This window comes from Giraffa tippelskirchi, chromosome 5 (genome assembly GCF_054371585.1).
Source record: "Giraffa tippelskirchi isolate mGirTip1 chromosome 5, T2T-mGirTip1v1.2.pri, whole genome shotgun sequence".
Lineage (NCBI taxonomy): Eukaryota > Metazoa > Chordata > Mammalia > Artiodactyla > Giraffidae > Giraffa > Giraffa tippelskirchi.
The window spans coordinates 157,133,859-157,159,209 of record NC_137279.1 but is presented as its reverse complement, the minus strand read 5'-3'; the positions used below and the strand labels follow the sequence as shown (position 1 = coordinate 157,159,209).

Here is a 25,351-nt window from a genome sequence, read left to right as displayed (position 1 = left end):
AATTTATTTCATAACTAGAAGTCTGTACTTTTTGACCACTTTCCTTCAATTCTTTCCTCCCCATCCCCCATCTCTAGTAAACACAAGTCTTACCTTTTTCCACGAGTTCGTTCTTTTTAAAGATTCCGAATATAGGTGAGATTATATGGTATTAACCTTTATCTTTCTGACATTTCATTTAGCATAAGGCCTCAAGATGCCATCCATATTGCAAGTGGCAGGATTTTCTTGTTATGGTTGTATAATATATATATATACACACACACACATATAATGCACACAAACACACACACACACCAGATTTTCTTTATCCATTCAACCACTGGTGGATACTTCGTTATTGTAAATAATGCTGTAATGAACATGGGGGTACATGTATCTTTCTGAGTTAGTGTTTTTATTTCCTTCAGATAAACACTCAGAAATGGAGTTGCTGGATCACATAGGAGTTCTATATTTTGAGGAAACTCCTTATTGCTTTCCATAGTGGCTGCACCAATTTAGATTCCCACTAGCAGTGTCCAGGTTCCCCTTTCTCCACATTCTCACCAGCTTTTGTTATCTCTTATCTTTTTGATAAGAGCCATTCTAGCAGGTGTGAGGTGATATCTCATTGCGGTTTTGATTTGCATTTTGTTAGTGATGCTGAACACCTTTTCATGTACCTGTTGGCCATCTGTATGTCTTCTCCAGAAAAAATGTTTTGTCAGATCCTCTGCCCATTTTTTAATCTGATTGGTTTTCATTTTCTTTTTTTGCTTTTGAGTTGTAGGAGTTCTTTGTATATTTTGGATATTAATCCGTTATCAGATACATAATTTGCAAATACTTTCTCCCATTCTGCAGACTGCCTTTTCATTTTGTTGATGAAGAAGCTTTTTCTGTGCAGAAACTTTTTATTTTGATGTTGTCCCACTTATTTTTGCTGTTAATGCCTTTGCTTTCAGTGTCAGATCCAAAAGATCATTGGCAAGACCAACGTTATGGAGTTTATGGCCTACGTTTTCTTCAAGAGTTTTATGGCGCTAAGTATTACCTTCAAGTCTTAAATTTTGAGTTGATTCTACATTCATGAAAAAGAATACATCAGCCAGCAATTTTCTTACAATTCTTTTTTTGTATTTTGGTTTCTGATTAGGGTGCTATCTGTGTTACTAGGATTAAATGAGTTGGGATATACATATATATATATATCTTTAAATCTAGTCTGATATTCTCAATCTTTTCATTGGTGTCTTTACCGCACTTAGACTTAATGGAATTATTATACAGTTGGGTCTACATTTTGCTACCTGTTTTCTGTCTGTCTCTTTTGTTTTTTCCCTCTGATCTTCCTTTGCTGCCTTCTTTAGATTAGATATTTTTATTATACCACTTCAATTCTTCTACTGTTTTTTTTTTTGTATTTTTTTAGTTATGTATTATCTTTCTATTTTTTATTAGTTACTCTGGGAACTATAATATACCTTTTTAACACATCACAGTTCATTTAGAGTTAATACAGTACAACTTTACAAAAATGTAAGAATCTTACAGTGCTACTGTCCATTCACTCTGTCCTTTGTGCTATACTATTAAACATATAAACGTTATAAAACTCACAATAAGTATTATAATTCTTGCTTTAAACACTTGCGTCTATTCAAGAAGTTACAAGCAAAAAATATATACAGTTGACCCTTGAATAATATGGGTTTGAACTGTACTAGTCTACTTATACTCAGATTTTTTTCAATAAATATACAGTCAACCCTCCATATTAATGGGTTTCACATCTGTGGTCAAGATTTTCATCCACGGTTGGTTGAATCTGCGGATAGAAAACCCGTGGATACAGAGGGCCAACTGTTTCCACTTTACTAAGCCATTTTATATAAGGGACTTGAGCACACACAGATTTGGGACATGTGGGGCTTCCTGGACTCAATCTTCTTTATCAAGGAATATAAAGCATATTTTAACATTCTCTCAGAGAAACTCATCAATTTTCATGAATATGTCATCAGAATGGACCCCACAGAAATACTGTTTAAAATAGTTTCCTCCAATACTAAAAGTATTCCAACTATAACCTTAACTCAGTCTACAGTTTGGAACAGAATAAAATTAATTCTCACAGGAACAGATGGAATGTCCTTGTCTGAATTAGTATAATAATCCACACTAATTAGAAAGACTAAGCAAGTAATACTAGGAATCTTTAAAAAGGAAAAGATATAATGGGGCAGGGGAAGCACTTAAAAGGGGATTTGATTATTCATAGAAAGAGCTATCACAAAACTATGTTTGACTTTAAAGTATAAGTAAGTGTTAGTCGCTGAGTCATGTCTGACTCTTTGTGATCCCATGGACTGTAGCCCGTCAGGCTCCTTGGTCCATGAAATTCACCAGGCAAGAATACTGGAGTAGGTCGCCATCTCCTTCTCCAGTTCTCCTGTAAGGGGAAATTAGAATTGGATGCCTCAAGTCCAAGGGAGCCCCCTCGGCATGTTCATTATCAGAGTGTGCCTCTCCTTGTAAAGTGCTTCTGACTGCCAGACTGTTTGTGAGCCATTCAGGGGCCATTGCTCTTTCAATCTTAACATATCTAATGTGTACTCCAAAGATCTTTCCTTTGGGACAGAGGAAGTATTTCCCATTTTCATCTGTCCCAAAGATGAAATGACTTTTAGTATTATGCAAATAATAATTTGACTTTTAGTATTATCCAAACATAAAGATGGTCTGAAATTTGTCTATACAAGATGAAATCTCTTTAAAGTAGCAACTTAATCATTCAATTAATATTTATTGAATAAGTATACTAATCCATGAGATCAATGAGTAACAATCTAAGTGTCACAGTTGGCAAAGTAGCAGAATCAAGACTCAAACCCTGGTTTGTCTTATTTCAAAGTCTTCAAATTAAAAAACAAAAAAATCATTAAGGTTTCAAAGTAGGTGGAGAAATAATGATGCCACTAATTTTATAATGTACACAGGAGAGAAGCAAAGTTGAAAGGGATGATGATTAGCCTGATGAAATCAGGAACAGCATTTATCCAATGCATTTGTTTTCCCAGTTCCAAGATAGCATCTGCCTTATATGACCAAAGAGAAGGCAGAGAAAACTATAGTTATTGAGACTGTAATTCAAGATGATTAGTTCCTAAATTTTTAAAAAACATTTTTAGTATTTGACACTAAAGAATACATATAGAATGATTTATTTATGAAGCATACTGTGAAAATAAACACCCATAAACTCACCATACAACTTAAGAACTACACCACTACCAATATGGATGGGTACACCTATATGTGCTTTCTCTAATCCGTCTGCTTTCCCCAGAAAGGCTACCATTAAACTAAGTTTTGTATTTATCATTTCTCTGTTTTTCTTCTCTAAATAAACTTATCATAAACATACAGAATCCTCAACTATAGTTTTTTGCTTGTTCTTAAGCTTTATAAGGGCTTCCCTTGTGGCTCAGCTGGTAAAGAATCCGCCTACAATGCGGGAGACCTGGGTTTGATCCCTGGGTTGGGAAGATCCCCTGGAGAAGGGACAGGCTACCCAGTCCAGTATTCTGGCCTGGAGAATTCCATGGACTGTATAGTCCATGGGGTCACAAAGAGTCAGACACAAATGAGCGACTTTCACTTTCACTTTGAAGCTTTATAAAGATAATATGCTATATGTAATCTTCTACAAATTGGCTCTCTCATCCGGTATGTTTTTAAGATTCACCCATCCACTCTATTGTTATGGGACATTACTGTTATACTTACTTTACATTAATTTAGGCCATGTATATTCCAACAATTACTTGTTATATTTTTTCCATGTCAAGGTTCAAATAAATTAGAAAAGAGACAGATCACACAATCCCATGTCAAAAATGCCAAGCTCATATCAAAAAGTTATCATCTCAACATAACTCAAAAACCGTATCACTTTTACATGTAACTTACCAAGATAACTTTTTGCACCATTATTTGTGAACCTGCACTTTAACCATGTTGAAAACTAAAAATTTCCTAACATTTATGGAGATCCTCTACTGAAGTACTTTTGCATTATTTAACCATTAATTTCATCTTAAATCACTTTGCCAAAATTAAGTCAGTGAAGCTGGTATATATGAACTTTATACATATACGTATGTATATATATATATACATATATATATATATATATATATAGCTTTATACAACTTTAAGGTCATGTATTTATTGTCAGAATATAATTACTGCAGACTCTCCTAAGATAACATGTACCAGTTAATATGTTATGAAAACAGGTGTCCAAAAGGTCCACATTTAACAGTTTTTAGGGGTTCCCTACTATCTACAGCAGAAGAGGAGCATAGCTCAGAAAGTATCACTACTTATTATGCAAACACACACCAGTTTCCACTGATTTCCTATTTGACAGGGAATTTGCAACGTTATCCTCATAGTTTCGTATAAGTGCTAACTGGGTTCTTTTTCTAGTGCAAGAATAAGGAGGCGAGTCTTTTTGCTTCCTTCTGGGGAAAGGAAAACCTTTTTAATAATCCATAACTTCTAAAGGTGTAAGTGAAATGTATTTATTGCTACCTGTGTGTAGTATATCTTATTAGGTGCTGCTGCTGCTGCTACTAAGTCGCTTCAGTCGTGTCCAACTTTGTGCGACCCCATAGACGGCAGTCCTCCAGGCTTTCCCGTCCCTGAGATTCTCCAGGCAAGAACACTGGAGTGGGTTGCCATTTCCTTCTCCAATGCATGAAAGTGAAAAGTGAAAGCAAGGATGCTCAGTCATGTCCTACTCTTAGCGACCCCATGGACTGCAGCCTACCAGGCTCCTCCGTCCATGAGATTTTCCAGGCAAGAGTACTGGAGTGGGTTGCCATTGCCTTCTCCGTTGTTAGGTGCTAAGCTCTCTTATCTAGAAAGTAGAGATAACAGCAGCACCTACCTCCCAAGGTCTTTTTTAGGATTCAATGAAAAAATGTAGGTAGATAGTTAATCACAGTATCCAAATCATAATTACATATTCAACAAATGTAGGTTATTATTTCTGTAAATCTTTCCACTTTCACATCAATTCCTATTTGCTTCAGATGTTCCTCCTCCCACCTTGTGTTACTTTGCATTTAGCAAATAGATGGGGAAACAATGGAAACAGTGACAGACTTTATTTTCTTGGGCTCCAAAATCACTGCAGATGGTGACTGCAGCCATGAAATTAAAAGATGTTTGCTCCTTGGACGAAAAGCTATGAAAAACCTGAAGGGAAGTGAAGTGAAATGAAAGTCGCTCAGTTTTGTCCAACTTTTTGCGATTCCATGGATTGCATAGCCCATTGAATTCTCCAGGCCAGAATACTGGAGTGGGTAGCCTTTCCCTTTTCCAGGGGATCTTCCCAACCCAGGGATCGAACCCAGGTCTTGGGCATTGCAGGCAGATTCTTTACCAGCTGAGCCATAAGGGAAGCCCAAGAATACTAGAGTGAGAGGCTTATCACTTCTCCAGCAGATCATCCTGACCCAGGAGTCGAAAAGGGGTCTTCTGCATCGCAGGCAGATTCTTTACCAACTGAGCTATGAGGGAAGCCCTAACAAACCTAGAGAGCATATTAAAAAGCAGAGACATTTCTTTACCCACAAAGGTCCATCTAGTCAAAGCTATGGTTTTTCCAATAGTCATATATGGATGTGAGAGTTGGACTATAAAGAGAGCTGAGTGCCGAAGAGCTGATGCTTTTGAACTGTGGTGTTGGAGAAGACTCTTGAGAGTCCCTTGGACTGCAAGGAGATCAAACCAGTCAATCCTAAAGGAAATCAGTCCTGAATATTGACTGGAAGGACTGATGCTGAAGCTGAAGCTCCAAGACTTTGGCCACCTGACCTGAAGAACAGACTCACTGGAAAAGACCCTGATGCTGGGAAAGATTGAAGGCAGGAGGAGAAGAGGAGGACAGAGGATGAAATGGTTGGATGGCATCACCAACTCAATGGACATGAATCTGAACAAGCTCTGGGAGTTGGTGATGGGCAGGGAAGCCTGGCGTACTATAGTCCATGGGGTCAGAAAGAGTTGGACACGACTGAGTGAATGAACCGAACTGAAAATAATAGAGATAAGTTACTCTAGAAGTGCACAGGAGGAGGGTACCTAAATCAGCCTGGGGACAAGCGGCAGCCAGAGAACTTCATGTGTTATATATTATCTACGAACTGATCATAGCAAACACCCTCTTCCAACAACACAAGAGAAGACTCTACACATGGACATCACCAGATGGTCAATACCGAAATCAGACTGATTATATTCTTTGCATCCAAAGATGGAGATGCTGTATATAGTCAGCAAAAACAAGACCGGGAGCTGACTGGGGCTCAGATCATGAACTTCTTATCGCCAAATTCAGACTGAAATTGAAGAAAGTAGGGAAAACCACTAGACCATTCAGGTTATGACCTAAATCAAATCCCTTACGATTATACAGTGGAAGTGGGAAAGATTTAAGGGACTAGATCTGATGGACATAGTGCCTGAAGAACTATGGATGGAGGTTTGTGAGATTGTACAGGAGACAGGGATCCAAACCATCCCCAAGAAAAAGAAATGCAAAAAAGCAAAATGGCTTTCTGAGGAGGCCTTACAAAAAGCTGTGAAAATAAGAGAAGTGAAAAACAAAGGAGAAAGGAAAGCTATATCCATCTGAATGTAGAGTTCCAAAAAATAGCAAGGAGATAAGAAAGCCTTCCTCAAAGAAATAGAGGAAAACAATAGAATGGGAAAGAGTAGAGATCTCTTCAAAAAAATTAGAGATACCAAGGGAATATTTCATGCAAAGATGGGCACAATAAAGGACAGAAATGGTATGGATCGAACAGAAGCAGAAGATATTAAGAACAGGTGGCAAGAATACAGAGAAGAACTGTACAAAAAGATCTTCACAATCCAGATGATCAGGATGGTGTGATCACTCACCTAGAGCCAGACATCCTGGAATGTGAAGTCAAGTGGGCCCGAGGAAGCATCACTACAAACAAAGCTAGTGGAAGTGATGGAATTCCAGTTGAGCTATTTCAAATCCTAAGAGATGATTCTGTGAAAGTGTTGCGCTCAATATGCCAGCAAATTTGGAAAACTCAGCAGTGGCCACAGGACTGGAAAAGGTCAGTTTTCATTCCAATGCCAAAGAATATGCAAACTACTGCACAATTGCACTCATCTCACATGCTAGTGAAGTAATGCTCAAAATTCTCCAAGCCAGGCTTCAACAATACGTGAACTGTGAACTTCCGGATGTTCAAGTTGGTTTTAGAAAAGGCAGAGGAACCAGAGATCAAACTGCCAACATCTGGTGGATCATCGGAAAAGCAAGAGAGTTCTAGAAAAACATCTATTTCTGCTTTATTGACTATGCCAAAGCCTTTGACTGTGTGGATCACAATAAACTGTGGAAAATTCTGAAAGAGATGGGAATACCAGACCACCTGACCTGTCTCTTGAGAAACCTGTATGCAGGTCAGGAAGCAACAGTTAGAAATGGACATGGAACAACAGACTGGTTCCACATCGGGAAAGGAGTATGTCAAGGCTGTATATTGACACCCTGCTTATTTAACTTATATGCAGAATACATCATGAGAAATGCTGGGATGGATGAAGCACAAGCTGGAATCAAGACTGCTGGGAGAAATATCAATAACCTCAGATATACAGATGACATCACCCTTATGGCAGAAAGTAAAGAAAAACTAAAGATCCTCTTAATGAAAGTGAAAGACAAGAGTGAAAAAGTTGGCTTAAAGCTCAACATTCAGAAAACAAAGATCATGGCATCCAGTCCCAATCGCTTCATGGCAAATAGATGGGGAAACAGTGGAAACAGTGACAGACTTTATTTTGGGGGGCTCCAAAAATCACTGCAGATGGTGACTGCAGCCAAGAAATTAAAAGACACTCCTTGGAAGAAAAGTTATGACCAACCTAGACGGCATATTAAAAAGCAGAGACATTACTTTGCCAACAAAGGTCCATGTAGTCAAGGCTATGGTTTTTCCAGCAGTCATGTACAGATGTGAGAGTTAGACTATAAAGAAATCTGCTAGAAAGCAGATTTATAGCTTTCTGTATAGTGCCGAAGAATTGATGCTTTTGAACTGTGGTGTTGGAGAAGACTTTTTAGGTCCTTTGGACTGCAAGGAGATCCAACCAGTCCATCCTAAAGGAGATCAGTCCTGAGTGTTCATTGGAAGGACTGATGTTGAGGCTGAAACTCCAATACTTTGGCCACCTAATGCGAAGAACTGAATCATCTGAAAAGAACCTGATGCTGGGAAAGATTGAAGGTGGGAGGAGAAGGGGACGACAGAGGATGAGATGGTTGGATGGCATCACCGACTCTTTGGACATGAGTTTGGGTGAATTCCGGGAGTTGGCAATGGACAGGGAAGCCTGGCGTGCTGCAGTCCCTGGGGTCGCAAAGAGTCGGACACGACTGAGCGACTGAAATGAACTGAACTGAACTGATATATTATCTCCACTCTCACCCCAAAGAAAAAGGTCTTCACTGAGCTTTGGGGGTGGGGGGGGAGTCTCTAGAGGGCAATGATAAGCAAGAAAACTAAAGCCTGAAGTTCAGTGATTCGCTCAACGTTGGTCAGCTCTTTTCAGAACTGGCTACGCGTCCTCTTTTGAAAGCTGGAATTTAGTTCTCTTGAGACCCGGTTCATGAGCTCTGCTACAAGTTTACAGGAACTTAACCACACTAATCTAGACATTAAGAGCTTTATCAAATTATACGGCGTTTTGTAATGTACTCTGTCCTATTCTCGATATGTTAAACATATTTGAAATTATTTAAAGCAATACATCACTAAATAAAGCCCACAGCCTATAAAATCTGTCAAAAGCCTTGCAGACTCAGAATTAAAGTGAATAAATACTACTAGATAAGTAAACTGGAAGGAAGAGAAGCAGAGTAGGGTTGGGGGACCAGGCACCAGGAACTGTCGCGGAAAGAGGCAAATTTACACTCTGAAAAGGACAACGGAAAAGGTTACTGGGCCGCAAAATATCTACTTGTCTTGCTCACAGAGGTACCCAAACACAGCAACACCCGAAGGAAGAGATACTTAACGGCATTTCGACTTTCAGGAACGCACCTCCGTCGCCGGATAAAATCACTAAGCAACTCCTTCCGTAAACAGAGAACCTTCCGAGAGAAACACTGAAGCCTGAAAAGCGCGGGCGAACCCTAGACGCTGTGCTACACTCAAAGCGGCCCGCCGGAAACACTCCCCCAGAGACAAGGGATCCCAATGTATGCCAGTAAGAGGGGAGGAGAGTCAACACATAGACAGCACCCAACCCCTGCCAGGGCAACGCAGGACCCTCTCTCAGGATTCTGACAAGAAGGCCCCCTGAAAAAAGAGAGACAGAGCCATCTCTGTTCACTCTGGAATAAGTAACCGCCGATTTCTAGCCGGACCATTTAGGGAGGTGCTCTGTATCTTGTTTCCGGTGGCGGAGAGGTGCAGTTTCCATGGTAATTAAAAGAAGGCCGAGGACTTTTCTGCTGCAGTGAGAGGATTGCGGAGGCTTTGAGGAGAATTGGCTACGCTCCCTCGTTTGTGACCTGCAGTTAGGTAGCAAGCAACTCGCTGTCTCTCTCTTTGCCCGCTCTGTCCCTCACTGTTCGGCTTCCTTTTCTCCACCTGCATCTTTTACTTTTTTGTCATACGTACACTTGCTCCATGTCTGTACTTAAAATGTACATATAAATGCGATTTTATTCCCAGAGTAATACAAAAAATAGAGAGATGTTGCCCGAGACCAGCCCTGAACGTATTTTACAGTGTAGGGACGGTGACTGGATGACTCTCTGTTTTCACTTGGCCCTCTAGAAGCCTTAGGCGCTTGTTAGCAGTTTTTCTTGCTATTGTTTGGCTGGTTATTTATGGAGCGTTTGCTGCAATGTACTCTCTAGGCCCCTGTCTTGGTCTCGATCTGGAGTTTTAAATGCAGGAGGTTTCCAAGCCTGAGGGGCTCAATTATATATTTACTTATGCTTCAGTTTAGTCTCATGTTACAGAGAGGGGAAAAAAAAAGAATTCTGGAACATTTTTGCCGTGGGACTTCCATTTGAGGGCGTCAGTTTATTTGGAAAGAGCAGTTGAGGACAATTTAAAAAAAAAACAACACAAAACCTTAAATTTCTCAGTTGCTGGCTTCAGAATGAACGTTCATTCTCCTTTCCTTATTGGAACAGATTTCTTTCACATTGGTGAAGATATGCGTGCACGCATAGGTGTTTAAAAACTGTTATGCATAATTATAGTGATATCAGTTTGCAGTAACCAGACTGTGACACCACATCCCTGTGGGGTCCTTCTAAATCTGGTGTAAGATGAAAGTGTCAGGCAGGCAGTCTGTGTATTATAAATAGGGTACTTCATCCGTGATAAGCGATTATTATTTTTCTTTCCCAAGTGTAAAAGACCTATATAATTCAAGAAGGTGTTAATGACTTAGGCCTCCTGAGTAAGAATCCAATGAGTCCTGAAGGGGACCCTACCTGTGTCGTCTTATTGTTGAACTAGAAATATTCAATTTATTAGGTTGAAATGTATTTTTAAAAGTCAAAGCTGGGTAAAATAATGTTGGAAGCTGTTAGACCACCAGCACAATTTAGTGCCTTGTAGTAACTGTTGTACAAGAAACCTTTTTTCACATTAAAAAAAAGAAGAAACTGTTAGTGAAATTTACATGCTTTTGCTACTTACTCTTAGCTGGATGAAATCTCTGTCTCTCAATTTTCTTATCTGTAGAAGGTGCAGAAAGTACCTGACCACTGTAGTAAGTATATATCAAGATGTATGACAGTTCTTTAAACTCCTACGAGCAGGGGTGCTGTATAAACCCCCAAATTATTGTTATTGTTAACATTATTATTGATGGTAATAGAATACAGGAAAACTGCAGGATAATGCTATACGTGGGATTTTTAAAATTCAGTCATTTTAAATGTGGGGCTGCAGTATTGAAATGACATGGTTGATTCTCCTATGGAGATGAATGCCAACTGCCGATCACATTATATTCAAATTATCATTATGGAGGAGTTTCACTCTGTAGTTTATTTAGCATTTATTATGTGCCTGGCACTGTTCTATATGCTTCAAATGTGTTAGTTTAATTAATCCTCATGACAATCCTATGAAGAGTCTCAACTTACTGTCCTCTAATTTTGAGAGAATAAATGTGTGCTTTTCCTTTGCCCTATGAGTCTTCCCTTGTATTTATGTTACATCTTTGTTTTAGCCTTGTTCTTTGGGTTTTCATATATATATTATATATATATATATATAATATATTTAGAAATCAACTGCCATAAACTTATTCTAGTTTAACATATGATAATATAACCATAGGCATATTATATGTAAATCATGTTTCCACATATAAAAACCTTCGTGTCTTGATTCTCCCCCCTGCTCCCCACCATTTGAAAAGCAAAGTGACATTTTCATTTTAGGACTAACAGTGATTAAAACAAAATTTTAAATTATTTTTTAATAGAATGGCCATCAGTCCAGGAAGTGATGCAGCTTTCTCGGGTCAGAAATCAACGCATTCAGAGAGTCCTCGATCAAAGAAGTTTCTGCTAACTGAAGAGGAGATATTTTATATGAATTGTAGAGCTGCCTACTTAACTGTTTTCAAAAGCAGTTTAGATAACATTATTTCTAAAGATCAACTTTACTTAGGTAATTTGTTTGACTAAGTAGTTTTCCTTATTTGCTGAGAGTTAATAGATCAGAAAGACTGCAGTTAGAATTACATTATTGAATCATTCTCGTTACTTAGTTAAGCTTGAGCGGTAGAACTACATTATGCTATTGTGCCGTTCTAATTTTATTTATTTATTTATTTTTGGCTGTGCTGGGTCTTCCTTGCTCTGCACGGGCTTTCTTTAGTTGTGATGAGAGGGAGCTACTCTCTGGTTTGAGTGCATTTACTTCTCACTGCAGTGGCTTCTCTTGTTGCAGAGATTGGGCTGGAGGGTGCAGGACTTCAGTGATTGTGGTTCCTGGGCTCTGGAGCACAGGCTCAATAGTTGTGGCACATGGGTTTAGGTGCCATGTAGTATATGGGATCTTCCTGGACCAGGAATTGAACCCATGTCTCCTGTATTGGCAGGCAGATTCTTTCCCACTGAGCCACCAAAGAAGCTCATATTATGTCATTTTATGTAGCTACATAATCCAGGTTTGATGGTTGGATGTAGCCTACCAGACTCCTCCGTCCATGGAATTTTCCAGGCAAGAATACTAGAGTGGGTTGCCATTTCCTTCTCCAGGGGATCTTCCTGACCCAGGGATTGAACCCAGGTCTCCCACATTGCAGGCAGACTCTTTACCATCTGAGCCACCAGGGAAGCCTTCACATAATCCAGGAGCTTCAAAATAAAACTTACAATGTTTGTATGGATTCGCTTCAGTTCAGTTCAGTCACTCAGTCGTATCTGAATCTTTGCAACCCCATGGACTGCAGTACGCCAGGCTTCCCTGTCCATCACCAACTCCCAGAGCTTACTCAAACCCATGTCCATCGAGTCAGTGATGCCATCCAACCATCTCATCCTCTGTCTTTTCCATTGTGTCAGTTCTTCGCATCAGGTGGCCAAAGTGTTGGAGTTTCAGCCTCAACATCAGTCCTTCCAATGAACATTCAGGACTGATTTCCTTTAGGATTGACTGTATGATCTCCTTGCAGTCTGATGGACTCTCAGGAGTTTTCTCCAACACCACAGTTCAAAAGCATCAGCTCTTTGGCGCTCGGCTTTCTTTATAGTCCAACTCTCACATCCATATATGACTGCTGGAGAAACCATAGCTTTGACTAGACAGACCTTTGTTGACAAAGTAACCTTTGTTGACAAAGTAACGTCTCTGCTTTTTAATATGCTGTCTAGGTTGGTCAGAGCTTTTCTTCCAAGGAGCAAGCATCTTTTAATTTCATGGCTGCAGTCACCATCTACAGTGATTTTGGAGCTCCAAAAAATAAAGTCTGTCACTGTTTCCATTGTTTCTCCATCTATTTGCCATGAAATGATGGGACCATATGCCATGATCTTAGTTTTCTATATTTTTAAAGCTTCCACCAATTACTTGCTTAAAAATGTTTTTTTAAATTCTTATCTTGGTATTTTAAGATTTATGATAATAGATTAAAATGCTTTTGGCAACTGAATCACTAGTCTAAATTTGACCTACACTGGAGAAAATGTAAAGGATATATATATATATATATATGTTTATGTATATATGTACACATATATACTCATGGGTGTGTATTGAATGATTGTAAATGGGCAGTATTAAAAAATAAGTGAAATTTTAAAAGAATTTGGGGTTTTGTTCTGTTTTTTAGGGATGAGGGTTTCAGAGAGTTGGTCTTTTGTTTTTACTTCTTTTCATTATATTGTTAATTTTTTAATTGAAGTATGGTTGAATTACAATGTTAATTACTGCTGTACAACAAAGTGACTCAATTATACAGATATCTATATCTATCTATATTATATATACATTCTTTTTTCATATTCTTTTCCATTATGGTTTATAACAGGATACTGAATATAGTTCCCTATGCTATACAGTAGGACCTTGTTGTTTATCATTGTATATATACCAGTTTGCATTTACCCATCTCAGACTCCAAATCCAACCTCTCCCACCCTTCTTCATCTTGGCAACTACCAGTCTATTCTCTATGTCTGTGATTCTGTTTCTATTTTATAGATAGGTTCAGTTGTATTTTAGATTCTACATATAAGTGATATTATATGGCATTTGTCTTTCTCTTTCTGACTTATTTCTCTTAGTATGATAATCTCTAATTGCATCCAGGTTGCTGTAAATGGCATTATTTTGTTCTTCTTTATGGCTGAGTAGTATTCCATTGTATTTATGTATCACATCTTTTTTATCCATTCATCTGTCAATGGGCATTTAGGTTGTTTCTAGATCTTCGCTGTTGTGAATAGTGGTATTGTGAACATAGGTGTGCATGGATCATTTTGAAGTATAGATTTTTCTAGCTATACGCCCACAAGTGGGCTTGCTGGATCATATGGTAATTCTGTTTTTAATTTTCTGAGGAACCTCCCAACTGTTTTTCATAGTTGCTGTATCAATGTTACATTCCCACCAACAGTGTAGGAGGGTTCCCTTTTCTCCACACCATCTCAGCATTTGTTATTTGTAAACTTTCTAATGATGGCCATTCTGACCAGTGTGAGGTGGTACTTCATTGTAGTTTTGATTTGCAGATCACTAATAATTGGCATTGTTGAGGATCTTTTCTTGTGCCTATTGGCCATCTGTATGTCTTCTTTGGAGAAATGTCTCTTTAGATCTGCTGCCCATTTTTCAATTGGGTTGTTTGTTTTCAATTGGGTTGTTCATTAACAAACAAATGGCATTATAAAAATAATGCCATTTACAGCAACCTGGATGCAATTAGAGATTATCATACTAAGAGAAATAAGTCAGAAAGAGAAAGACAAATGCCTATAGTTCTATGAGCTATTTGTATAATTTGGAAATTAAGCCCTTATCAGTCATGTTGTTTGCAAATACTCTCTCCCATTCTGTTGGTTACTTTTTCGTTTTGTTTGTGGTTTCCTTTGCTGTGCAAAAGATTGTAACTTTAAGTCCCATTTTTTTATTTTTGTTTTTATTTCTATTGCCTTGGGAGACTGACCTAAGAAAACATTGGTATGATTTATGTCAGAGAATGTTTTGTCTGTGTTCTCTTGTGGGAGACTCATGTCTTATGTTTGAGTCTTTAAGTCATTTTGAGTTTATTTTTGTGTATAATGCGAGGGTATGTTCTAACTTCATTGATTTACGTGCAGCTATCCAGTTTTCCCAAAACCACTTGCTGAAGAGACTGTCTTTTTCACATTGTATAGTCTTGCTTCCTTTGTTGAAGACTTACTGACAGTAGGTGTGTGGGTTTATTTCTGGGCCCTCTATTCTGTTCCATTGGCCCATTGAACCACATTGTTTTGACCACTATAGTTTTGTAGTATTTTCTGAAGTCTGGGATGGTTGTGCCTCCTGCTTTGTTCTTTTTCTTCAGGATTGCTTTGGCAATTCTGGGTCTTTTATGGTTCCATATGACTTTTGGGATTATTTGTTCTAGTTCTGTGAAAAATGTCATTAGTAATTTGATAGGGATTGCATTGAATCTGTAGATTGCTTTGGGTAGTATGGCCATTTTAACAGTATTCTTCCAGTCCAAGAGCATGGGATATCTTTCCATTTCTTTAAATCATCTTCAGTTTCCTTTATTAATGTTTTATAGTTTGTAGCATATGTGTTTTTCACTTCCTTGGTGAGGTTTATTCCTAAGTATTTTATTTTGGGGGTTGTGACTGTAAAAGGTATTGTTTTTTTCATTCCCTTTCTGATATTTCATCATTGATGTACAGAAAGCAACCAATTTCTATATGTTAATCTTGTATCCTTCTACCTTGCTGAATTCATTTATCAGTTCTTGTAGTTTTTGTGTGGTGTCTTTAGGATTGTCTATATATAATATCGTATCATTGGCATGCAATGACAATTTTACCTCTTCTCTTACAACTTGGCTACCTTTTGTTTCTTTTTCTTGTTTGATTGCTGTGGCTAGGACTTCTAATACTATGTTGAAGAGAAATGGTGAAAGTGGACGTCCTTGTCGTGTTCCAGATTTTAGCAGAAAGGCTTTCAGCTTTACACCATTGAGTATTATGTGAACTGTGGGTTTGTCATAAATAGCATGTACTATTTTGAGGTATGTCCCCTCTGTACCCACTTTGGTAAGAGTTTTTATCATGAATGAATGTTGAATTTTTTCAAATGCTTTTTCTGCATCTGTTGAGATGATCATGTGGTTTCTGATTTTTGTTTATGTGATATATCAGAAACAAAATTGACTGATTTGCATGTGTTGAACCATCCTTCTAAACTTGGAATGAATCCCAGTTGGTCACGGTGTATGATCTTTCTTATATGTTGTTAGATTTGGTGTACTAATATTCTGTTGAGAATTTTTGAATCTGTACTCATCAGAGATGTTGGCCTGTAGTTTTCTTTTTTGGTGGTGTCTTTGTCTGGTTTTGGTGGCAGAGTGTTGGTGGCTTCATCAAATGTCCTTGGGAGTGTTCCCTCCTCTTTAACTTTTTCAAAGAGTTTGAGAAGAGTCAGTATAAGTTCTTGTTTGTATGTTTGGTAGAATTCGCCTGTAAAGCCATCTGGTCCTATAGACTTTTGTTTGTGGGGGCTTTTTAAATTGCAAAGTGAAAGTTGCTCAGTCCTGTCTGACTCTTTGCAACTCCGCGGACTATACAGTCCATGGAATTCTCCAGGCCAGAATACTGGAATGGGTAGCCTTTTCCTTCTCCAGGGGATCTTTCCAACCCAGGGATCAAACCCAGGTCTCCTGCATTGCAGGCATATTCTTTACCACTGAGCCACAAGGAAAGCCCCCTTTAAATTACAAAATCTATCTCAGTTCTAGTGATCCATCTCTTCAAATTGTTCAAATTATATATTTCGTCTTCTCTTTTCAAAAAATCTATTTCTTTGTGGTTCAATGTTGGTGGCTGTTTGTTTTCAGTAAACATACAGGTTTCTAGGACAAGAAACTTGTCCATTTCTTTTTGGTTGTTGAATTTGTTTTCATATGATTATTCCCTTATGGTGAGGTATCAGTTGTTATGTTACTTTTTTTCATTTCTTATTTTATTTATTAGTGTTCTCTCTTCTTCTTGGTGAGCCTGGCCACAGGTTTGTCAATCTTGTTTATCCATTCAAAGAACCAGATTTTGTTTTGTTTTGTTTTCTTTTTATTTTAAAAAAATCTCTATTTCCTTTCTGATCTCTATTACTTTCTTCTTTTTGCTGACTTTAGATATTGTTTCTTTTTCTTTTTCTAATTCTTCTAAGTGGTAGATTAGGTTATTTATTTGAAATTTTTCTTGTTTTGTGAGGAAGGTCATATTGCTTCCCTCATATGAATTTCCCTCTAATAACTGCTTTTTTAAAAAAAATTTATTGATTTTTTTAATTGAAGGGTAGTTGCTTTACAGAATTTTGTTGTTTTCTGTGAAACCTCAACGTGAATAAGCCATAGGTATACATATATGCCCTCCCTTTTGAACCTCCCTCCCAACTCTCTCCCCATCCCACCCCTCCAGGTTGATACAGAGCCCCTGTTTGAGTTTCCTGAGCCATACAGCAAATTCCAGTTGGCTATCTATTTTACATATAGTAATGTAAGTTTCTATGTTACTCTTTCCATACATCTCACCCTCTCCTCCCCTCTCCCCATGTCCATAAGTATATTCTCTATGTCTGTTTCTTCATTGCTGCCCTATAAATAAATTCTTCAGTACCATTTTTCTAGATTCCGTATATATGCATTAGAATACAGTATTTATCTTTCTTTCTGACCTACTTTATATAATAGGTTCTAGGTTCGTCCACCTCATTAGAACTGACTCAAATGCGTTTCTTTTTATGGCTGAGTAATATTCCATCGTGTATATGTACCACAACTTCTTTATCCATTCATCTGTCAGTGGACATCTAGGTGGCTTCCATGTTCTAGCTATTGTAAATAGTGCTGCAATGAACAATGGGATACATGTGTCTTTTTCAATTTTGGTTTCCTCAAGGTATATGTCTAGGAGTGGGATTGCTGGATCATGTGGTGGTTTTATTCCTAGCTTTTTAAGGAATCTCCATACCGTCTTCCACAGTGGCTGTATCAATTTACATTCCCACCAACAGTGCAAGAAAGAGCATTCTCTTCTCTCCACACCCTCTGCAGCATTTATTGTTTGTAAACTTTTTGATGAGGCCCATTCTGACTGGTGTGAGGTGATACCTCATTGCAGTTTTGATTTGGATTTCTCTAATAATGAGTGATGTTGAGCATCTTTTCATCTATTTGTTAGCCATCTGTAGGTCTTCTTTGGAGAAATGTCAGTTTAGGTCTTTTTCCCACTTTTTGATTGGGTTGTTTGTTTTTCTGGTGTTAAGTTGTATGAGCTACTTGTATATTTTGGAAATTAATCCTTTGTCAGTTTTTTCATTTGCAATTATTTTCTCCCATTCCAAGGGTTGTCTTTTCACCTTGCTTATGATTTCCTTTGCAGTGCAAAAGCTTTTAAGTTTAATCAGGTCCCACTTGTTTACTTTTGCTTTTATTTTCATTACTCTAGGAGGTGTGTCATAGAGGATTTTGCTTTGATTTATGTCATCGAGTGTTCTGCCTATGTTTTCCTCTAAGAGTTTTATAGTTTCTGGTCTTACATTTAGATCTTTAATCCACTTGAGTTTATCTGTGTGTATGGTGTTAGGAAGTGTTCTAATTTCATTCTTTTACATGTAGCTATCCAGTTTTCCCAGCACTATTTATTGAAGAGGCTGTCTTTGCCCCATTGTATATTCTTGCCTCCTTTGTCAAAAATAAGGTACCCATAGGTGCATGGGTTTATTTCTGGGCTTTCTATCTTGTTCCATTGGTCTGTATTTCTGTTTTTCTGCACATACCATACTGTCTTGATGACTGTAGCTTTGTAGTGTAATCTAAGTCAAGAAGGTTGATTCCTCCAGCTCCATTCTTCTTTCTCAAGACTGCTTTGGCTATTCTGGGTCTTTTTTGTTTCCATATGAATTGTGAAATTTTTTGTTCTAGTTCTGTGAAAAATGCCATTGGTAATTTGATAGGGATCACATTGAATCTGTAGATTGCATTTGGTAGTACAGTCATTTTTCACAATATTGATTCTTCCTCACCAAGAACATGGAATATTTCTCCATCTGTTTATGTCATCTTTGATTTCTTTCATCAGTGTCTTATAATTTTCCATATATAGTTCTTTTGTCTCCTTAGGTAGGTTTTTTCCCTAGATATTTTATTCTTTTTGTTGTAGTGGTGGGTGGGATTGATTCCTTATTTCTCTTTCTGATTTTTCATTGTTAGTATATAGAAATGCAAGTGATATCTGTGTATTGATTTTGTATCTTGCAACTTTGCTAAATTCACTGATTAGCTCTAGTAATTTTCTGATACTATCTTTAGGGTTTTCTATGTACAGTATCATGTAATCTGCAAACAGTGAGAGCTTTACTACTTCTTTTCTGACCTGGATTCTTTTTCTTCTCTGATTGCTGTAGCTAGGACTTCCAGAACTATGTTGAGTAATAGTGGTGAAAGTGGACACCCTTGTCTTGTTCCTGATCTTAGGGGGAATGCTTTCAGTTTTTTACCGAGAATAATGTTTGCTGTAGCTTATCATATATGGCCTTTACTGTGTTGAGGTAGGTTCCTTCTATGCCCATTTTTTGAAGAGTTTTAATCATAAATGGGTTCTGAGTTTTGTCAAAGGCTTTTCTGCATCTATTGAGATTATCATATGTTTTTTATCTTTCAATTTGTTAATATGGTGTATCACATTGATTGATTTGTGTATATTGAAGAATCTTTGCATCCATGGAATAAACCCAACTTGATCATGGTGTATGAGCTTTTTGATGTGTTGCTGATTTCTGTTTGCTAAAATTTTGTTGAGGATTTTTGCATCTATGTTCGTCAGTGATATTGGCCTGTAGTTTTCTTTTTTTGTGTTGTGCTTTGTCTGGTTTTGGTATCAGGGTGATGATGGCCTCATAGAATGAGTTTGAAAGTGTTCCTTCCTCTGCAATTTTTTGAAAGAGTTTTAGAAGGATAGGCATTAGCTCTTCTCTAAATGTTTGATAGAATTCTCCTGTGAAGCCACCTGGTCCTGGGCTTTTGTTTTTTGGGAGATTTTTGATCACAGCTTCAATTTCAGTGCTTGTACTTGGGTTGTTCATAATTTCTGTTTCTTCCTGGTTCAGTCTTGGAAGATGGAACTTTTCTAAGAATCTGTCCATTTCTTCCAGGTTTTCCATGTTATTGCCATATAGTTGTTCATAATAGTCTCTTATAATCCTGTGTACTTCTGCATTGTCTGTTGTAACCTCTCTTTTTTCATTTCTAATTGTGTTGATTTGATTTGTCTCTCTTTTTTTCTTGATAAGGCTGGCTAAAGTTTTGTCAATTTTGTTTATCTTCTCAAAGAACCAGCTTTTAGTTTTATCTGATAACTGCTTTTTATGCATACCGTGATTTTGTATGTTTGAGTTTTCCATTATATTTTAAACTCTTCTGGTTGCAGATATCCCACAAACCAGTGAATTTGGTCCTTACTAGGTGTGTCGAATGACTTGGTGGTCTTTAGTCTCGAGAGGGTGGTAAACAGAAATACCAGATAATATTATACTCATGTCAGTTTCATCACGGCAAATAACTTAATGAGTAGAGAAACTGAGTTATTTTATCAACTTCAGAAGCAGTTTCCTGAAATAAAATTCTGACATATTTTTGCAACAAGGTCTTAGGTTTGTATGCAATAAGATTTCTATTTGAGGAAGTGCATTTTAGGAAATATAAAATTTCAAATCATTGCAATTTATATTTTATTATAAATTATAATTTGAGTTTTTTCTGCGTTTTTGAAAGTTGGTTGAGATCATGAATTTACTAAGTTTAAAAGTTTAACATGCCTTCTGCTACTATGGCATTTAGTTTGTATTAATAAATCAATGAGTATGTATTACTCAGGTGCTATCAGTCTTACAGAATTATCTGGGAGGATAATAATGCACTGCTTACCTTTTCAGCTTTGGTTTTATTATGGAATATTCTTTGTAAAATTGCAATGATTGCTTTCAGATAATCTAGATTTTAAAAAACTGGTTTTGTGAACCAGTGATGTCTCTTTCTTAACTATTGTGCTTTTCATTGGTATCCTTCCACCTCTTATGTACATACCATGTGCTTTGACATTCCATTTCAAAATAGGGTAAAGCAGTTTCTTTTTCTTTCCCCAAAGTTTCTTTTTTTTCCCCTCAACTTACCAGTAATACAGGTATTACAAACTCACATCAAAGCTTAAAACAAACCCTGGCAAAAGGTCAGTATTTTGGTGTAAACCTTTAACTATCTACAGTTACACAGTTTTTTCACTGTTTGTTGTCATTGTTGCTGTTCAGTAGCTAAGTTGTGTACAACTCTTTTGGACCCCATGGACTGCAGCATACCAGGCTCCTCTGTCCTCTGCTGTCTCCTGGAGTTTGCTCAAATTCATGTCCATTGAGTTGGTGATGCTATCTAACCATCTCATCCTCTGCCACCCCCTTCTCCTTTTCATTGTTATTGGACTTAATAGTGAGCTCCAATTCTAAAACTAAAGACTAAAGTTAGATTAGTATTTACTAAATTTTACCTACTTCTTAGATATGGGAATGTCTAATTAGTACATATTTTGGCATAATTTTATTCTGAGAAAGTTGTTCTTTTAAACAACTTAATAGTACATTTAAAAAGTATTTTATTATTGAAGATAGCAACAAGCATTTGAGCTGCCACTTGTGGGAAAGAGTTATACATCCATTTTCACACAGCTGGACAGAAAAAACACCCTTTTCCAACAACACAAGAGACAACTCTACACATGGACACCACCAAATGGGCAATACCAAAATCAGATTGGTTACATTCTTTGCAACTGAAGATGGGAAGCGCTATACTGTTAGCAAAAACAAGACCTGGAGCTGACTGTGTCTCAAATCATCAGCTCCTTATTATAGCAAAATTCAGGCTTAAACTAAAGAAAGTGAGGAAAACCACTGGGGCACTTAGGTATGACCTAAATCAAATCCCTTATGATTATACATTAGAGGTGGTGAATAGATTCAAGGGGTTAGATCTGGTAGACAGAGTGCCTAAAGAACTATGGACAGAGGTTTGTAACATTGTACAGGAGACAGTGACCAAAACCATCCCAAAGAAATGTAAGAAGGCAAAGTGTTTGCCTGAGGAAATGGCTGGGGAAAGAAGAGAAGTGAAACACAAAGGAGAAAGGGGAAGGTATACCCAACTGAATGCAGAATACCAGAGAATAGCAAGGAGAGATAAGAAGGGCTACTTAAATGAACAGTGCAAAGAAACAGAGGAATATAGTAGAATGGGAAAAACTAGAGATCTCTTCAGGAAAATTGGAAATCTCAAAGGAACATTTCATACAAGGAGGGGCATGATAAAGGACAGAAACGTAAAGGACCTAGCAAAGGCAGAACAGATTAAGAAGAGGTGGCAAGAATACACAGAACTGTACAAAAAACGTCTTAATGACCCACCATAACCATGATGGTTTGGTCACTCACCTAGAGCCAGACATCCTGGAGTCTAAAGTCAAGTGTGCCTTAGGAAGATTACTACCAACAAAGCTAGTAGAGTTGATGGAATTCCAGCTGAGCTGTTTCAAATCCCAAAATATGATGCTGTTAAAGTGCTGCACTCAATATGTCAGCAAATTTGGAAAACTGGGCAGTGGCCACAAGACTGTGAAAGGTCAGTTTTCATCCCCATTCCAAAGAAGGGCAGTGCTAAAGAATGTTCAGACTTTCAAACAGTCATGTTCACTTCCCATGCTGGTAAGGTTATTTTCAAAAATCCTTCAAGCTACTTCAGCAGTACCTGAATTGAAAACTTCAAGATGTACAGACTAGGTTTAGGAAAGGCAGAGGAACCAGAGATCAAATTGCCGACATCTGTTGGATTATAGAGAAAGCAAGGGAATTCCAGAAAAACATCTACTTCTGTTTCTTTGACATGAAAACCTTTGTGTGGATCACAACAAATTTTGGAAAATTCTTAAAGAGATGGGAATACCAGACCACTTTACCTGCCTCTTGAGAAATCTGTATGCAGGTCAGGAAGCAACATTTAGAACCTTACATGGAATAACTGACTGGTTTAAAATTCAGAAAGAAGTACAACAAGGCTGTATATTGTCACTCTCCTGTTTAACTTTTATGCAGGGTACATCATGTGAATTGCCAGGCTGGAGGCAGCTCAAGCCTGAATCAAGATTGCTGGGAGAAATATCAATAACCTCAAATATGCAGATGATACCAGTATAATGGCAGAAAGTAAAGAGGTACTAAAGAGCCTCTTGATGAGGGTGAAAGAGGAGAGTGAAAAATCTGGCTTAAAACTCAACATTCAAAAAACAAAGATCATGGCATCCGGTTCCATCATTTCATAATGAATAGAAGGGGGAAAAGTGGAAGCAGCGACAGATTTTTCTCTTCTTGGGCTTCAAAATCACTGTGGATGGTGACTGCAGCTGTGAAATTAGAAGACACTTGCTTCTTGAAAGGAAAGCTATGGCAAACCTAGACAGCATATTAAAAAGCAAAGACATCACTTTGCTGACAAATGTCCATATAGTCAAAGCTGTAGTCTTTCCAGTAGTCATGTACAGATGTGAGAGTTGGACCTTAAAGAAGGCTGAGTGCTTAAGAATTGATACTTTCATTTGAACTGTGGTGCTGGAGAAGACTTAAGAGTCCCTTGGAAAGCAAGGAGATCAAACCAGTCAATCCTAAAGGAAATCAACCATGAATATGCATTGGAAGGACTGATGCTGAAGCTGAAGCTCCAATAGTTTGGCCACTTGATGCGAAGAGCTGACTCATTGGAAAAGACCCTTATGCTGGGAAAGATTGAAAGCAAAAAGAGAAGAGAGTGGCAGAAGATGAGATGTTTAGATAGCATCACCAATTCAATGGACATGAACTTGGGTAAGCTTCAGGAGATAGTGAAGGACAGGGAGGCCTGGTGTGCTGCTGTCCATAGCGTTGCAAAGAGTTGGTTGTGACTTAGTGACTGAACAACAACGATGAACATTTTAGACATCATGACATTGACAGTAATATTCTCAAACTAATGATTTCCTCATAATTAAGATATTTGTTGAACCAGAAAAATAATAATTTATGCATTTTCTTTATTCTTATGTCCTCAAAACAATTAAATGAATGGTTGTTTTTAATCTGTTTTTTTTTCTCCAGGCATTCTTATGAGGTAAATCAGATCTTATCCATTAATTAAACTATGTAAGTTGGGAACAATGTCAGAATGGGAAGAACCTATTTAATTCTGGCATTAATACATTGAGAATTTGTAGCTGGTATAGTAACATATATGTATATTTTCATATTTGAAAGTCAGGCATATATTGATTTCACTAGATTATCAACACCAAAGGTATTAGCATGCATGTACTTTTATATAACATTATAGTGTATAATGATTTAAAGAAAAAATACACTTAAAATACTAATTCCAGTTGTTACTGTAACAAATAATACTTGTTTTATTGGGCAGCTCTTCAACACGCAGGAAGAAATCCATCCCAAAAGACCATTAATAAATATTGGACTCCTCAAACTGCCAAACTGAATTTTGATGATTTTTGTATAATTTTAAGAAAGGAAAAACCTACCTCAAAAGCAGAATTGCTAAAATCATTTAAGCAGTTAGATGTAAATGATAATGGCTTTATTTTACACACTGATCTTTATAAACTTCTAACAAAGGTAAGATCTGTCAAGCAGTTTTATAATATGCCTATTTTGCAAAACAACTTGAAATCTAACTTTGGCTACCAAAGTCCACATGAAAAATAACTATTTCACTGGCAGGTGAAATGAATCACTTATATATTGTTTGTAAAGTACTTAAGGATCCTTCTGTATGAAGAGTGCTTTTTGAAAAAAAAGAGAAAGTATAAAACTGAGCCTATGTTGTAATCCTCTTGTGCTCCTTTGCAATTCTTTCCTGCCAGAATGATTTGTAAATCAGTGATAAGTTCATATGTGATAAGTAAAAGAGAACTAAAGTATAAATGAGATTCAGAAACCATTCTGTTTCTTGGTAAAACATGAGAAAGTATTCTTACTCTAAATTTAATAGTAGTTATTACTGAATCTATGATATATATATTTGAAATTTAGTAAACTGAAATTCAGTTTTTATACACTTTTGTAAAATTTAATAAAATTGTGAAATTTTATTTTATGTAACAGATTCATTCTTGCTTGACATTATACTCATTCTGAGATTTTTAATGAAACATGTATTCAAACTTACTTACAGAAAAGATTAAAATTTCCATTCTCCCCATACATGACAAAGTAATCATCATGTTGTTTTAAATACTTTTTCTTCCAGAAAGGTGAGAAGATGACTCGAGAAGAAGTAAATGCCATAATAAATTTGGCTGATGTAAATGCAGATGGCAAATTTGACTATATCAAGGTACATAAGCTCATTCTGATGTAAATTTGCTTACTGGATAGAACAGGTATTTTTAAAGAGGCATATCATTTAAATATTGACAATGATATATATATGTACTAATTTTACTTGAAATTTAGTC

The 25,351-nt window shown here is 37.2% G+C and overlaps 2 protein-coding genes and 1 long non-coding RNA gene across 9 annotated transcripts in view; 1 reads left to right on the top strand and 2 right to left on the bottom strand.

Moving 5' to 3' along the window:
- Positions 1-9,186, bottom strand: part of ITGB3BP (integrin subunit beta 3 binding protein) — a 90,486-nt gene extending 81,300 nt beyond the window's left edge. For all 6 annotated transcript variants that reach the window (XR_014052696.1, XR_014052695.1, XR_014052694.1 and 3 more), the window contains exon 1: positions 9,119-9,186. Coding sequence is in view for 2 of the 6 variants with exons in the window: in XM_081486616.1 (XP_081342742.1) it covers positions 9,119-9,123 (5 nt within the window). In the remaining 4 variants the exon portion in view is untranslated. The remainder of the gene's footprint in view (positions 1-9,118) is intronic.
- Positions 1,016-4,827, bottom strand: LOC145505007 (uncharacterized). Its single transcript, XR_014052704.1, has 2 exons — positions 4,716-4,827; positions 1,016-3,574 (listed from the first exon to the last, which is right to left on the bottom strand). It is a non-coding gene; the product is annotated as an uncharacterized LOC145505007 (long non-coding RNA).
- Positions 9,187-9,514: 328 nt separating the features above from the next.
- EFCAB7 (EF-hand calcium binding domain 7) overlaps positions 9,515-25,351 on the top strand; it is a 52,632-nt gene continuing 36,795 nt past the window's right edge. Inside the window, exons 1-4 of one of the 2 annotated variants that reach the window (XM_081486573.1) lie at positions 9,515-9,621; positions 11,560-11,747; positions 24,298-24,509; positions 25,144-25,230. In XM_081486573.1, coding sequence (XP_081342699.1) covers positions 11,561-11,747; positions 24,298-24,509; positions 25,144-25,230 — 486 coding nt within the window. In that variant the 5' untranslated portion in view covers positions 9,515-9,621; position 11,560. Of the gene's footprint in view, positions 9,627-11,559; positions 11,748-24,297; positions 24,510-25,143; positions 25,231-25,351 lie in introns of both variants that reach the window. The other variant, XM_081486572.1, reaches the window with a different exon arrangement.